Source organism: Pongo abelii, chromosome 12 (genome assembly GCF_028885655.2).
Source record: "Pongo abelii isolate AG06213 chromosome 12, NHGRI_mPonAbe1-v2.0_pri, whole genome shotgun sequence".
NCBI lineage: Eukaryota > Metazoa > Chordata > Mammalia > Primates > Hominidae > Pongo > Pongo abelii.
Window position 1 is genome coordinate 45860054 of NC_071997.2, and position 16916 is coordinate 45876969.

Genomic DNA, 16916 nt, shown 5'->3' on the forward strand with positions numbered 1-16916 from the left:
AAATGTTTCGAAACATTGGCCAAATCGCCCCCTATTGAGAACAATTGTTTGGCACCAAAAATCTCTACAGTCTGACAATGGCCTCTGTCACAGCTCTGACCAGCAGTTACTATTCCCAGCTTCCTTGGTGTTATAAAGGAGGTTGTGAGTAGGCATTAATGAGTTAATATAGATGTAATGCTTATGGAAGCCTTGGGTTCATAACAAGCACTAATGTAAGCATTAGCTTTTATTATTGCTGTCTTTGCTGTTGTCGCCCTGACAGGAAAGGCAGCATGGTGGGGTGGAAGAGAAGCTCTGTAGTGGACAACAGAAGGTTTAGGGAGTGATTCTTTCACCTCTTGGATAATCAAAACCAGGGCTCCAGTGTGAAAGATCCAGCCATCAGAGACCAATTCTAGAAGCCATGGCCAGCAGTAGAAGCTTTGTAAACACAGTTAAAACATCAGCTTTGTCCAGGCAGAAAATTAAACAATCAAGAAAAATTAATTGCTTTCGGTGAGTTTTTATTAAAAAGTCCTTTTGAGAATATGATCTCTGTCCCATTCTTGCAATTCATCCTTTCTATTGGAGCCTTAGTTGTCTCCTGCCTTGAGGTAATCCGCTACTGACTTATCAAAGGACATATCTCATGTCAAACAGTCAATGGCTGGAGGAAGAGGAAGAATAGGCCCCATCCTTGTTGTATGAACCTGGAAATGTCAACCTCAGTGAACTGTGGTTTCCACATCTTATGGATTTGTCAGGATTCGGTTGGAAGTTTGGCACACAGTAATCCATCAATAAGTATTAATCTTTAATCTTCTTAATCACATATTGTGTTTTGAATGTGTCCAACTCTCCTAAGAACCTTTCTGGAGGCTCTAGAGGGAATCTATTTCCTTGCCTTTTCCACTTCCTTGCCTTTTCCATTTACTTGCCTTTCCCAGTTTTTTGCCTTCTAGAGGACACCAGCCTATCTTGTAAAATTCTTTGGTTTATTCTCACCATCTCCTCAATCATTCTGTAGCATTTGACATTGCTGCTTTATGAGGCTCTTTGCACTTTTGGCTTCTCTCAAGTAATATTTTGGGTCCCATCTCTCTTGTTTTCCTTTACTGAGTCTGCTTCTTCTTTGTACCTCGAAATATACACCTTCTCATCTCTTCCTGTCTCTTTATAGACTCTCTAATTTGAGATTACATCAACTCTCAGAACTTTAATCCCCAAGCAGGTGACTCTATCTAGCCTCATTGTATTTGATTGTGTCAGCGTATCCAGAATATCTCACTTGTCAAGATCCTTTCTACTTTATTAAACCCCATCTTTCTTTCTTTTCTTTTTTTTTTTTTTTTTTTTTTGATTCGGAGTCTCACTTTGTCACCCAGGCTGGAGTACAGTGGCACAATCATGGCTCACTGCAGCCTTGACCTCCTGAGCGCAAGCAGTCCTCTTACCTCAGCCTCCTGAGTAGCTGGGACCACAGGCATGTGCCACCATCCCTGGCTAATTTTTAAAAAAATTTTTGTAGAGACAGAGTCTCTCTGTGTTACCCAGGCTGGTCTCGAACTCCTGGGCTCAAATGATCCTCCCACTTCTGCCTCCCAAAATGCTGGGAATATAGGCGTGAGCCACTGTGCCCAGCCAACCCCATCTTCTTAAATGTCTTACTGCTTTTCCTGTTCCCTCCTAGAGTCCATTCTTTACTCTAGGAGGGAATAGTAAAAGCAGTAAGACATTTAGTAAAAGGCTTCTTAAAAGGCAAACACGAGGTCATGCTCTTTAGAGACATCCCATCACATTCAGAATAAAATCTAAACTGCTTACCATGGGCCCCTGATCTAACTCTTCTCATATTTCATTTTTCTACTGCCTCACTCAGATTATCCTGGTAATCTCCAGCATGTGCGTCACTGCCTTTTCATCAGGTGTTTCTTTTGCCCTGAACTCTTCTCACACGGTTGCTTAGCTTATTCCCTTCAGTTATTTTCTCAAATGTCACCTTCCCTTCAGAGAGGGCATCCTGATCCAAAATAGAATTCTGACTACTCTTGCCTTCCTTGTATCACTATATCTTTACCCCATCCTACTTTGTTATACTTTGTAGCTCCTAGCACTACCTGATGTTGTAATGTGTATTTATTACACAGTTTCCACCTTTGAAAAGTAAGCTCCACAATGGAACTGTGTCCATATTTACTGCTGTGTTTCCAGTATTGACAGTAGTCCCTGGCTCCGAGTAGATGCTCAGTGAATGTTTATGACATATATAAATGAAAGAATGAATGTGTTCATGAATTTTTTTTTAATTTTAAAAAATTTTTTAGAGACGGGGTCTCATTATGTTTCCCAGGCTGGTCTTCAGCTTCTGGGCTCAAGTGATATGCCCACTTCAGCCTCCCAAAGTGGAATTTTTCTTAATCTCTGTAAGTGGATGTGACCTCCCTTTAAACATCCCATAGATTTTCGAACCTCTGATTATATATTCAGGTTCTCCAGAGAAACAGAAACAATAAGGGTGTGTGTGTGTGTGTGTGTGTGTGCATGTGTGCGTGCGTGTATGTGTAGATAGGGTCTCATTCTGTTGCCCAGGCTGGAGTACAGCAGTGTGATCATAACTCATTGCAGTTTCAATCTCCTGGGCTTAAGCGATCCTCCCACCTCACCTCCTGAGTAGCTGGGACTACAGGCTTATGCCACCATGCCCAGCCAATGTTTTGGACTTTTAGTAGAGATGGGATCTCGCAATGTTGTTCCAGCTCAGCTTGAACTTCTGGGCTCAAGCAATCTCCCCACCTTCTCCTCCCCAAAGTGCTGGGATTACAGGCATGAGCCATAGTGCCCAGCCTAGGAAGATTTATTATTTATTTATTAATTTTTTTTGAGATGGAGTCTTGCTCTGTCGCCCAGGCTGGAGTGCAGTGGTGCGATTTCAGCACACTGCAAGCTCCGTCTCCTGGGTTCACGCCATTCTCCTGCCTCAGCCTCCCAAGTAGCTGGGACTACAGGCGCCTGCCACCATGCCTGTCTACTTTTTGGGTTTTTTTGTATTTTTAGTAGAGACGGGGTTTCACCGTGTTAGCCAGGATAGTCTCGATCTCCTGACCTTGTGATCCGCCCACCTTGGCCTCCCAAAGTGCTGGGATTACAGGCGTGAGCCACTGCGCCTGGCCGAAAGATTTAATAAGGACTCTACTCACACAGTTATGGAGGCTGGCACTTCCAGAATCTGCTGTGTGGTTTGGCAGACTGGAGACCTAGGAGAGCCAATATTGCAGTTGCAGTCCACTGGCCAGCAGCCTGGAAACCCAGGAGAGTGGATGGTGCAGTTTCAGTCTGGAGGCAGTCTGCTAGAGAATTGCCTCTTGCTTTTTATTGTTTTTGAGCCCTCAACTGATTGAATGAAGCCCACTCATGTTATAGGGCAATTTTTTTTTTTTTTTTTTTTTTTTGAGAGAGGGTCTTCCTCTGTCACCCAGGCTGGAGTGCATTGGTGCAATCTCAGCTCACTGCAACCTCCATCCACCAGGCTCAAGCCATCCTCCCACCTCAGCCTCCTGAGTAGCTAGGACTGCAGGCATGCACCACCACACCCAGCTAATTTTTGTATTTTTTTTTCTGTAGAGACAGGGTTTCACTATATTACCCAGGCTGGTCTCAAACTCCTGGGCTCAAGTAATCCACCCGGCTTTGCCTCCCAAAGTGCTGGGATTACAGGAGTGAGCCACCATGCCTGGCCACTAGTTCACCAATTAAAATGTTAATCTCATCCAAAAACACAATCCAAGTTGACACATAAAATGAACCATCATAGGTAGTGTCTACCTTATTCTTTGCCCAGGCTGGAATGCAGTGGTGTGATCTTGGCTCACTTCAACCTCCGCTTCCTGAGTTCTAGCAATTCTCCTGCCTCAGTCTCTCGAGTAACTGGGACTGCAGGCGCGTGCCACCATGCCCGGCTAATATTTTGTATTTTTAGTAGAGACAGGGTTTCACCATATTAGCCGGGATGGTCTCGATCTCCTGATGTCGTGATCCGCCCGCCTTGGGCTCCTAAAGTGCTGGGATTACAGGCTTAAGCCACTGCACCCGGCACAGTATCTGCCTTATTCTTTATGTTTGGGCTTATCATCCTTGCATTCCTTAGTTGTGGGTATTCAGTAAATGTGCTTTAGAACTCTGGTCCCTCTGTTTTTGTTTTCTTTTTTTATTCCTCAGACCTAACACCATCTTTCTTCTCTTAGTCCCAATACTGCATCACCAGCCCCAGCCTTTTTGAAGTGGTCATTGAGTTTGGAGGACATGGGCTTTCCGCCTAGCCTAGTCTTCTCTCAAACTACAAACCTGGGAGTGGTCATTTACATATGGAGTAGTCTTTCCTGCTTATAACTTGAAAGAAGAAGAAGAAACATTATTATTCTTGAGGATCAACTGCACCAGCTTACTTAAGACCAAGTTTGATAACCCAGCTAGTTTAGGATTGAACTTGTGTGTGGACATGAGTTATCATCTTCTAGAATTCCTTCTTTCTGTTAGGATTATAAAACATTATGTTACTCAGTGATAGAGATAGGCAGCCAACCACACGTGCTAGAAAGTAGTTTAGTAGATCATGCGGCCAGATGTTTGCTTCTACCCATGCTAGAATCCTCTTCATTATTCCTTTTTTCATATCTCTAGACCAGTAGCCTTCAAACCATTTTGAAATACATCTTACGTCGTAACTTACTACACCCAAGTGATAACATATAAAATATATTCACATATATGCAGGGAAAACTAGTGTCAAGTTCCTGCTTTTGTCATACTGATAAGTATCTGCCATTTCTATAACTAAAGAGCACGTGTTCTCCTAGAATAGAATATGTTTATACTGAAATTTAATGCTGCTTCAATGTAAAATTGTAATGTAAAATGTAAAATTTCAATGTAAAAACTTACTGGATTTTTTTGTGGGATATACTTTTTAACCTTAATGCATGATTCTTATAAACTATTTTAAATTAACAGTAGAAAAAGTTAATTTGTTGTATATCAATCTATATTTCAAATGTGGAACTGCCCATTAACTTATGGGTGCCTTTTTCGTTTGTGTGGGAGGAGTCCTTATGACAAGATCCACAAAAATGTTATCGGTTGACAGCAACCAGCAGTCTGTGGAGGAAACCTGGAACCTCTAGTTAGAGTTCACATGAGGCAGCTCATACTACAGGCTCCATGTCCAGGTTGTCATGCTAGATTGTGGTTTCTTTATGTCTTCACTTTAGTTTGGTAGAGATAAGGAACAGATGGTCTGTGTAACAACATTAATCATGGGGCGGATCACTTGAGGTCAGGAGTTCAAGACCAGCCTAGCCAATATGGTGAAACCCTGTCTACTAAAAATACAGAAATTAGCCGGGTGTGGTGGTGGGTGCCTGTAATCCCAGCTGCTCGGGAGGCTGAGGCAGGAGAATCTCTTAAACCCGGGAGGTGGAGGTTGCAGTGAGCCGAGATCACACCATTGCACTCCAGCCTGGGTGTCACAGCGAGACTCCATCTCAAAAAAAAAAGAACATTGCATGGGAATTTTGTTTCCTCTTTTTTTTTAATATCATGTTTCTGCAGGTTTAGAAGCAGCAAGGCTAACCTTATAATATATGTCTAGACAGATTGCTTTGAAACAGTGTTGTCCTATCTATGTCATAGGTCCTTATTAATAAAAAGGAATTCCAGGACAAAAAAGTAGCCAATATTTTGTGTGTTAATGTAGGATATTTAGTTTATGTTAATAGTTTAGTACTTAAGAGAGCTCTGGAGACAGACCTTATGTTTGGCAATGGTTTCTTAGCTATAATACCAAAAGCACAAGCAACAAAAGAAACTAAAGATAAATTGGACTTCATTAAAATTTTAAATTTTTGTGCATCAAAGGGATACTTGCGAGTGAAAAGGATGAAAGTATTCTAATGGATACTAGATATTTTGGATACTAGACCCTCATCGTATCTGATGAGGTGTTTCTTTTTAGGTAAGGAACTCCTGCAACTCAGTAACAAAAAAGACAACCCAAATAAAAAAATAGGCAAAGGGCCCAGGCTCTGTGGCTCGTGCCTGTCATCCCAGCACTTTGGGAGGCTGAGGTAGGCAGAATGCTTGAGCGCAGGAGTTCTAGCCTGGACAACATGGTGAAACTCTGTCTCTACAAAAAATACAAACATTAGGTGGGTGTGGTGGCATGCACCTGTAGTCTTAGCTACTCAGGAGGCTGAGAGGTGGGAGGATTGCTTGAGCCTGTGAGGTCGAGGCTGCAGTGAACCATGATGGTGCCACAGCACTCCAGTCTGGGTGACAGAGTGAGACGCTGTCTCCAAATATATACATATATGTATTTGTGTGTGTGTGTGCGTGTGTGCGTGTGTGTGTATGCATGCGCAAAAGACTTGAATAGCCATTCATCCAAAGCAGATATACAGATGGCCAAGAAGCACGTGGAAAGATGCTCAACATCCTTTGACACTAGGGAAATGCAAATTAAAACCGTGAGATACTCAGTTCACAACCACTAAGACGGTTATAATAAAAATGGAAAATAACAAATTAGCTGGGCATGGTGGTACACACCTGTAATCCCAGCTACTTGGGAGGCTGAGGCAGGAGAATCACTTGAACCCGGGAGGGAAAGGTTGCAGGGAGCCGAGATTGCGCCATTGCACTCCAGCCTGGGCGACAAGAGCAAAACTCCATCTCAAAACAAAAATGGAAAATAACAAATGTTGGTGAGGGTATAGAGAAATTGGAACCCTCATACATTGCTAGTGGGAATGTAAAATGGTACAGCTGCTATGAAAAAATAGTTTAGTGGTGTCTCAGTAACTTTTTTTTTTTTTTGGAGACAGAGTTTCACTCTCGTTGCCCGGGCTGGAGTGCAGTGGCGCGATCTCGGCTCACCGCAGCCTCTACCTCCTGGGTTCAAGGGATTCTCCTGCTTCAGCCTCCTGAGTAGCTGGGATTACAGACATGCGCCACCACGCCCAGCTAATTTTGTATTTTTACTAGAGACGGGGCTTCTCAGTGTTGGTCAGGCTGGTCTCGAATTCCCAGCCTCAGGTGATCTGCCTGCCTCAGCCTCCCAAAGTGCTGGGATTACAGGCGTGAGCGACTGAGCCTGGCTGTGTCTCAGTAATTTAAACATAGAATTACCATATGACCCTGAAGTTCCCTGCCAAAAGAATAAAAAACAGGTGTTCAAACAAAAACTTTTAGATGAATATTCATAGCAACATTATACACAATTCACAGCCAAAAGGTGAGGCAACCCAAATGTCCATTAACTGATGACTGGTTAAACAAAATATGGTATATTTATGTGATAAAATATTAGATTCAGCCATAAAAAGGAATGAAGTACAAGCTACATATGTGATACATGTTACAATGTGGATGAATTGTGAAAATATTATACTAAGTGAAAGAAGCTGGACAAAAAGATGTACATTGTGTGATTCCATTTACACAAAATATCTCAAATAGGCAGATTCATAGAAACAGAAAGTACGTGGTAATTGCCAGGGGCCAGAGATAGAGGAAAATGGGGGATGACTGCTTAATGGATATAGGATTTCCTTTTGGGGTGATGAAAATGTTCTAAGATTAGATAGTGGTGATGGTTGTTGTACAACATCGTGGATGTACTAAATACCGTGGAATTGTACATTTTAAAATGGTTAGAATGGTGAATTTTATGTTAAGGGAATTTTGTCACATAGAGGAAAAAAAAATACCTGCTACCAGGTATTTGCAGATGGCCTGAAGTACAGAGGCAGAGCTAGATACACACATACACACCCTAAACTTGAAGAGGCTTCCATTGGCCCAAGATAGGAAAATTTGAGCAAAAAGACAGTAATTGCAAATGGTTGAAATCCATCAAAAGTGTTTAAATCCATGAATTTAAAAAGATCTGTTATTATGAGTTACAGCTGCATAACAGGCCACCTTGAGCTTGGGGTAAAATAACAGTGTTTATTGCCTTACTCAGTTCTGGAAAATTTTTGCTCAGAGACCCTCATGAAGTTGCAGTCAGATAGTTACTAGGTCTACAGTCATCCCCAAGTCTTCTTTACTCTCATGTGTGGCAGTAAATACTGGCTGCAGCTGACACCTCAGCAGGGACTGTTGGCTGGATCACCCATCTGCGGCATCTTTAAGTGTCTAGACTTCCATACACTTTGGTGGCTGGGTTCCAAGGGCAAGTGTGACAAGAGGCAGAGCCAGGTAGAAGCTGTGTCCTTTTTATGTCTTAGTCTCAGGAGTTACAGAGCATCACTTTCACTGCCTTCTATTAGTGAATTAGTAACAAAGGCCTGCCCTTGTTTAAGGGAAGTGTACATAAAACTTATTATTGGTGGGAGAGGGGCACTTTTCTGGAACAGCATGTGGTATAGGAAGTATTGTTGCAGTCAATTTTGGATATTATCCTCAGCCTTCTGGACACAACTGACATCCCTCCCACATGCAAATACACTCACAGCCGTCTCCAAGACCCTCCAGAGTCTAATAACATCAAAGCATCAGCATTAGGAACAAGATCTTGTCATCTAAATCAGATCCTACTATGGATAAGACATCTTGAATGTGGTCCCTAGGGTATAGCTTCTTAAACACTTTTCTTGGTGATCTAAAGCCCTGTAAACTAAAGAGACAAATTATCTGCTCCCCATACATTCAGCATATGGTGATATGACAGGCACAGGATAATCACTCTAGACACTCCTATTCAAAAAGACAGAAACTAAGAGGCACACAGCAGTCACCATTCCATAACAAGTATAAAATTCAGCTGGCCCTATGTTTCTAATTCCTTGATGAGAGCTCAGTCCTACTGCTTGGGAATGATTCTCCTCAGCTCTTGGTTCTACCCTTTGGGCTCCTGGTTTTACAGTTGAATTATTCTTCCGTTTCCAGAATATGTTGCCTGTTGCAGCTGAATTGTTTCACAGCCTACTTCCTGTCTGTAGAAGTTTAAGAGTCCAGAAGCTTCTTTTCATTTTGTCCTCTTTTTCACTTTAAATATAAGCCAGCATGTTTTTTATTGACACAATTCTCAACAAGTTTGTGGGTTTCCTGTGAATCCTAATGGGATTTTCTTCATTAGATTCGTGATACTCATACATCTTATCAAGATAAGCCCTTCTCCATTTTGGGCTTCCTGTGAGGCTGTTGTAGGTAACACCTTTAATGTTCTGAGTAACCTTATTGTTTTAATAGAATCTGGGAAACACATCCTTATGATTCTTAGAGGGCCTTTTCCTCACGGTAAAAAGACTGTCTGAGGGGCACCTCCTTAGATCTTTTTGAGATCTCAAAGTATCTTTTGGTCACACACTAGATTTGATCTTTGGCTTGAAGCCCTTCTCTGTTTGAGAATCTGTTTGAAAACAATAAGCAGTTTTATTTTTGAACCCACAAAATCCTGACTCTTTTATATTTCCTTTAAATTTTGCTTGAAAGCGAAACAGGTTTTTGTTTTGTTTTTTAATGCTCATCTCTGTCTTTATCATACTCAGCTAAAAGAAACCAGTTAGCACTTGCGATGAACACTATACTTGGAACTCTTTTTTTTTTTTTTTTTTTTTTTTTTTTTTTAAGACAGAGTCTGGCTTTGTCACCCAGGCTGGCGCGATCTTGGCTCACTGCAAGCTCTGCCTCCTGGGTTCACGCCATCCTCCTGCCTCAGCCTCCCGAGTAGCTGGGACTACAGGCGCACACTGCCACGCCCGGCTAATTTTCTGTATTTTTAGTAGAGACGGGGTTTCACCATTTCACCAGGATGGTCTCAATCTCCTGACCTTGTGATCCGCCCGCCTCGGCCTCCCAAAGTGCTGGGATTACAGGCGTAAGCCACCGTGCCCGGCCTACTTGGAACTCTTTAGCCAAGTACATCAGTTCATTAGGTGTAGCTATAGCTATACTTAATTTTCTATTTTCCATGTCTGTCATTACAGATGACAGGTTTGATAAACTTCTGTCACTACATAACAAGAATATCTTTTCCTCCAGTTTCCAAAAACCTTTTCTTTTTTTTTTTTGCTTTAATCCCTCACCAATAGGCTCTGTGAAGGCCGTTAGGCTTCTGCTAACAGTGTCTTCAAGGTTCTTCCAGCTTCTGCCGCCCCCAACGCCAGTCCCAAAATCATGACCTCGTGTTTATGTTTTGTTGCAGTAGCACACCTCTTCTAGGTATAAACATGTGTTTGGTATCTGTAGCTGTGTAACAGACCACCCTAAACTTAGTGGTATTAAATGGCAGTGTAATTATAATTATTATCTTATATTAACAATAATAAACATGTATTAATAATATAAATTATGTAAATAAAAATTACTCAGTGCTTTGAGATGCCAAGGTAGGAGGATTGCTTGAGGCCAGGAGTTCAAAACCAGCTTGGGTAACATAGCAGACCTGGCTCTATAAAAAACAAGAACAAAAATATTAGCTGGGTATGGTGGGCATGTGCCTGTAGTCCCAGCTACTCGGGGGCTGAGGCTGGAGGATCACTTGAGCCCAGGGGTTAGAGGTTACAGTGAGTTATGATCATACCACTGCATTCCACAACCTTGGCAACAGAGCGAGACTCAGTCTCTTTAAAAAAAAAATTTATATGCTTGAAACACTCTATTTCTGTATTTTCACCCCTCAGATTGTCAATGATTAAAAAAAATGATACAATACAGTGTGTTGGAGAAAATGTGGGAAAACATACTTTCATATTACTAGAGGGCAGTTTGGCTAATTTGGCAGTATTAATCAACATGGCAAATTTTACTTTTAAGAATAGACCCAAAATTGTGTATACAGTGTTACTCAGGTAGCATTATTTATTTTAACAAAAATTTAGAAAAAACCTCAGTGTCCCTCAATAGGGGCTGGTTAACAATTAAACATTAAGTAACAATGGAATACCAAATCATGAAATCCCTTGGGAAGCTTTTCACGTACTGATATACAGTGATTTAAAATATATATCCTTGAACTTTAATAGAGAACTGCGTGTATATTATGGTATCATTTGTGTAAAGGTGGGGAAAGTCAGGAGAATATGCATATTTGAATAAATATACACAAAATGTCTCTGGATAAATAAGAAACTGACAGTGTCAGTTGCCTATGGCAAGCATGGGGTGGCTGGGGAAAGAAGTATGAGGGAGATTTTACTCTATGCATATTTAAACTTTTAAAATTATTATTTAAAACCTCAGATTTTAAATTTATTTAGTATTAGGAGCTTTTAACTTATAGTCAAAATACATTCTGTCAAAGGGAGGATGGAGAGTCAAGATAAAAGAAAATAGAAGGTAGATAAAGAAACATTTAAAAATACTGATGCTGGGCGTGGTTGTTCATGCCTGTAATTCCAACAACTTGGGAGGCCGTGGCAGGAGAATAGGTTGAGACCAGGAGTTCGAGACCAGCCTGGTCAACATAGCAAGACCCGGTCTCTACAAACAACAAAAAAAATTATTTAAAGAAAAACTGATGTGACTTTGGGTAGTCTCAAACTCTAGTATTAAATTTGTCCCTGATTTCCTGGAGTCAGTTATCCATTGTGCTTGCTGCTTGATACTCCAGTTAGCTAATTATCCACTGTTGACAGTGCCTTAACTTTTTACCTGAATACCTATTTATACCTAGACAGATAAAAAATGCAACCTTAAATATAATACAACTTCAGTGGCCTCTTAATATTTTCTCCCTAAATCACAAAAATGGAATTGTTGACATGTAAAAATAGATGCATTTCTGTTTACAATTTCATACTACTTTACAGAATAGAAGGAAAACACCCTTTTCTATTAAAAATGGTTCAAAAATGTTGGGAATTCTACAGGGTAGGTGATAATTGAAATACTGGGGGTTTTTTTTGTGTGTTTTTTTTTTTAGTTATTATTATACTTTAAGTTTTAGGGTACATGTGCACAACGTGCAGGTTAGTTACATATGTATACATGTGCCATGCTGGTGTTCTGCACCCATTAACTCGCTATTTAGCATTAGGTATATCTCCTAATGCTATCCCTCCCCGCCGCCCACCCCACAACAGTCCCCAGAGTGTGATGTTCCCCTTCCTGTGTCCATGTGTTCTCATTGTTCAATTCCCATCTATGAGTGAGAACATGCGGTGTTTGGTTTTTTGTCCTTGCAATAGTTTACTGAGAATGATGATTTCCAATTTCATCCATGTCCCTACAAAGGACATGAACTCATCATTTTTTATGGCTGCATAGTATTCCATGGTGTATATGTGCCACATTTTCTTAATCCAGTCTATCATTGTTGGACATTTGGGTTGGTTCCAAGTCTTTGCTATTGTGAATAGTGCCGCAATAAACATACATGTGCATGTGTCTTTATAGCAGCATGATTTATAGTCCTTTGGGTATATACCCAGTAATGGGATGGCTGGGTCAAATGGTATTTCTAGTTCTAGATCCCTGAGGAATCACCACACTGACTTCCACAGTGGTTGAACTAGTTTACAGTCCCACCAAGAGTTGCACCTGTTGTTTCCTGACTTTTTAATGATTGCCATTCTAACTGGTGTGAGATGGTATCTCATTGTGGTTTTGATTTGCATTTCTCTGATGGCCAGTGATGATGAGCATTTTTTCATGTGTCTTCTGGCTGCATAAATGTCTTCTTTTGAGAAGTGTCTGTTCATATCCTTTGCCCACTTTTTGAAAAACTCTCAATAAATTAGGTATTGATGGGACATATCTCAAAATAATAAGAGCTATCTATGACAAACCCACAGCCAATATCATACTGAATGAGCAAAAACTGGAAGCATTCCCTTTGAAAACTGGCACAAGACAGGGATGCCCTCTCTCACCACTCCTATTCAACATAGTGTTGGAAGTTCTGGCCAGGGCAATCAGGCAGGAGAAGGAAATAAAGGGTATTCAATTAGGAAAAGAGGAAGTCAAATTGTCCCTGTTTGCAGACGACATGATTGTATATCTATAAAACCCCATTGTCTCAGCCCAAAATCTCCTTAAGCTGATAAGCGACTTCAGCAAAGTCTCAGGATACAAAATCAATGTTTTGTTTTTTTTTAAGGGGAGTGGAGGGGACAGGGTCTCATTCTATTGCCCAGGCTGGAGTGGTGTGACACAGTCTTGGCTCACTGCAACCTCCACCTCCCGGGCTCAAGTGATTCTCATGCCTCAGCCTCCCAAGTAGCTGGGACTATAGGCGCATGCCACCAAACCCGGCTAATTTTTGTATTTGTAGTAGAGATGGAGTTTTGCCATGTTGCCAAGGCTGGTTTTGACGTCCTGGGCTCAAGCAATCCCCCCCGCGCCGCCCACCCTCGCCAGCCTCCCAAAGTGCTGGGATTACAGGCATGAGCCACCATGTCAGTAATTGAAATACTTTTTAATACCAGTTGTATCTGCTGTACATATTTTAAAACATCTGATTGTTTTTTGTTTTTCAAACTGTATTACTGCATTAGTTAGCTGTTTACCTCTAGGCTTTGGCCAGTAGAGTGTAAATTATAATAACTCTAGAGTAATTTCATGTGTCCTATGATCATGTGATATATTTTCCTAAAACTATAGATACTTTTAAAAGGAAGTTTGTGTTATTCTGATATTCGTTAAATACAATTTCATTAAAGAACCTAGAAAAAGCATTTTTCCTCTTGTTGCAGTTTGATTTTTCCTAGTTTTTTAAAAAAGATACTTTTATGGATTTGATTAGTGTAAATTTTCAAATTGATAGGTATGAATGGTTTAAAGTTTATGAAAACCTTCCCCAATAGTATTTAGATGCTTGTTCATTTGCTTAATTTAGGGGATCCACATATTATTAAGAAATATTTAGGTGTGTTTTACTCTTATTAAAACCAATCACAAACCATATATCCCTGATAATTTGTTTTTATGTAAGGATAGACTAGTTATATGGGGACAGGTGTACTTGAGCATTTACAACATTAATTAAAATGTTTTTCTTAAAATGGTTGGCTTTTAGACTAACAATATGCTAAGATAAACCAAAAATTAGCTTTTAAATGAATGCCTCTAGGAGTTGACCAGCTGCATAGTTACCTTAGAGATGAGAAACCTGGTTTTCTGGATCAGTTAGCTAAGGTTAGATCTGTCCCTTGAGTGTGTATCCTGTAACGCCATGTTTTTAGCTAGACTTTGTGGGTGATTTTTCAGATGTCTAAACTAAGCTTATAAAGTAAAAATAGATATTTTTTTTTGCCAATTAAGAAAACATATAGCAAATACCAATTGTATTCAAGAAATAATTAGCATACTTAAGACTTACTTAAAGGTGCTAATTGATCATAGTCTGCTAATTTTTTTAATATTAAAAGTAATTTTATGTGAGCCTTGGGATGTAAGAAGCATCACTGCTTTTAGGAATCTATAAATATGGTTCATGATAAATTGACTTCTGAAAAAAAGTAATTTTTTGTTTAATGAAGACATTTTTAATAAAAGTATTATTTCTGTATTACCAACCCTAAAAGCTTACCAGTTTCCTTTAACTGTATTGGTTGTGATGTGTTTTCCTTCTTTAGAGTTGTCTCTGTGGGAAGTTTGTCCTCCGTCCATTGCGACCATGCCGCAGATACTCTACTTCAGGCAGCTCTGGGTATGTAGTATGTCTCCCTATAACCAGGCTTTTCACCGTGTGCTGCTAAGGGAGTGTGTGTTTTCCTTGAATATGGGAATAGCTGTCTAAACCTTTTTTTTTTAAAGGGGTACATACACCGAAGCTTTGCTGTAACATTGTTGGGGTACCTTCTGGAGCATTGTTTGTAGGTAAAAATTTGTTAATAATGTACCTTTTGGCTCTTTGGTAATTGGATGGCATCCGAGGCAGAGCCCTCCTTGCATGTGCAATCTTCCATTCTACGGCAAATAGATTTATATCCAGAACTCAGCATGTTGTAACTTAAATAAGTGTTAAATTTATTTGGCATTTTATTATCTATTTTTTTTTCTTTTTTTTAAAGACAGAGTCTCGCTCTGTTGCCCAGGCTGGAGTGCAGTGGCTCGATCTTGGGTCACTGCAACCTCCACCTCCCGGGTTCAAGCGATTTTTCTGCCTCAGCCTCCCCTGTAGCTGGGACTACAGGCGCATGTCACCATGCCCAACTAATTTTTGTATTTTTAGTAGAGACGGGGTTTCGCCACGTTGGCCAGGCTGGTCTCGAACTTCTGACCTCAGGTGATCCGTCCGCCTCGGCCTCTCAAAATGCGGGCATTACAGGTGTGAGCCACCACGCCTGGCTGGTATTTTATTATCTTTTGTAAAGAGTTTATTGTGTTTAGGCCGGGCGTGGTGGCTCACGCTTGTAATCCCAGCACTTTGGGAGGCTGAGGAGGGCGGATCTCCTGAGGTCAGGAGTTTGAGACCAGCCTGGCCAACATGGTGAAACCCCATCTCTACTAAAAATAAAAAAAATTAGCTGGGCGTAATGGTGCATGCCTGTAATCCCAGCTACTCGGGAGGCTGAGGCAGGAGAATCACTTGAACCCGGGAGGTGGAGGTTGCAGTGAGCCAATATCGTGCCATCGCGCTTCAGCCTGAGGGACAAGAGCAAGACTTTGTCTCAAGAAAAATAAAAAAAAAAAGAGTTTATTGTGTTTATAGAATGTTTGCTTGAGGAAGAGGAGCCTTGAAAGTTAGTGATAGTTCTTGTTTGGGTTCAGAGAGAATCTCATGATTGTGAACATGTTAAGGGGTGGATTCCCAGATATTGTATTTAAAAAAATTTTTTAGTTATTCATACTTTTTTTAATTAATTAATTTATTTTTTTGAGACAAGGTCTTGTTTTGTTGCTCCAGGCTGGAGTGCAATGGCATGATCATGGCTCACTGCAGCCTTGATCTCCCAGTCTTAAGCATTCCTCCTACCTCAGCCTCCTGAGTAGCTGGGGCACGTGCTACTACACCTGGCTAATTTTTTTGGCAGGGAGTGGTGGGTAGAGATGGGGCCTTACTATGGTGCCTAGGGTGGTTTTGAACTCCTGGGCTCAAGCAACCCTTCCACCTAGGCCTCCTAAAATGAATAAATACTATTTTTGGTGGCAACATGTTATAAACAAATCAGGAAAAGGTGATGTGCAGATATGGTGGTAAACTTGACTGCTATGATCTGAATTAGTGGTAGATAAGTAGAGGCTAGAGTTCTTCGAGATGGTTACATTGGTATAGGAAAATAGGTATAGGAGAGCCAAGAAATATAAATGTATTTCCTGTTTCTTTCACTTAGGTTGACTGCTGGCAAAATTGCTGGAGCTGGCCTTTTGTTTGTTGGTGGAGGTATTGGTGGCACTATCCTATATGCTAAATGGGATTCCCATTTCCGGGAAAGTGTAGAGAAAACCATACCTTACTCAGACAAACTCTTCGAGATGGTTCTTGGTCCTGCAGCTTATAATGTTCCATTGCCAAAGAAATCGGTAAGAGTTTTAAACAATATTTCAATTTATCCAATGAAATGCTTTAAAAGCAAGTTGTTTTCATGTTGAAAATACAGTTGTCTTTTGGTATTCTTGAAGGAGAGGTTCAGGACCTCCCATGGATACAAAAATCCCATGGATGCTCAAGTCTCAGATATAAAATGTTACAGTGTTTACATATAACCTATGTATACCCTCCCATATACTTTAAATCATCTCTAGATTAGATGTAATATCTAACACAATGTAAATGCTGTCTAAATTTTCGTTATACTGTGTTATTTAGGAAATGATGACAAGAAAAAAAGTCTGTCCATGTTTGGTACAGGTGCAGTTTTTTTGTTTTTTTGAGACAGAGTTTCACTCTTGTTAACCAGGCTGGAGTGTAGTGGTATGATCTCGGCTCACTGCAACCTCCGCCTCCTGGGTTCAAGTGGTTCTCCTGCCTCAGCCTCCCGAGTAGCTGGGAT

The 16916-nt window shown here is 40.7% G+C and overlaps 1 protein-coding gene across 7 annotated transcripts in view; it reads left to right on the top strand.

Annotated features, from left to right (window-relative positions):
- Positions 1-16916, top strand: part of IMMT (inner membrane mitochondrial protein) — a 41682-nt gene that overhangs the window by 3646 nt on the left and 21120 nt on the right. For all 7 annotated transcript variants that reach the window (XM_054547959.2, XM_054547963.2, XM_054547957.2 and 4 more), the window contains exons 2-3: positions 14556-14629; positions 16257-16446. In XM_054547959.2, the coding sequence (XP_054403934.2) occupies positions 14556-14629; positions 16257-16446 (264 nt within the window). The remainder of the gene's footprint in view (positions 1-14555; positions 14630-16256; positions 16447-16916) is intronic.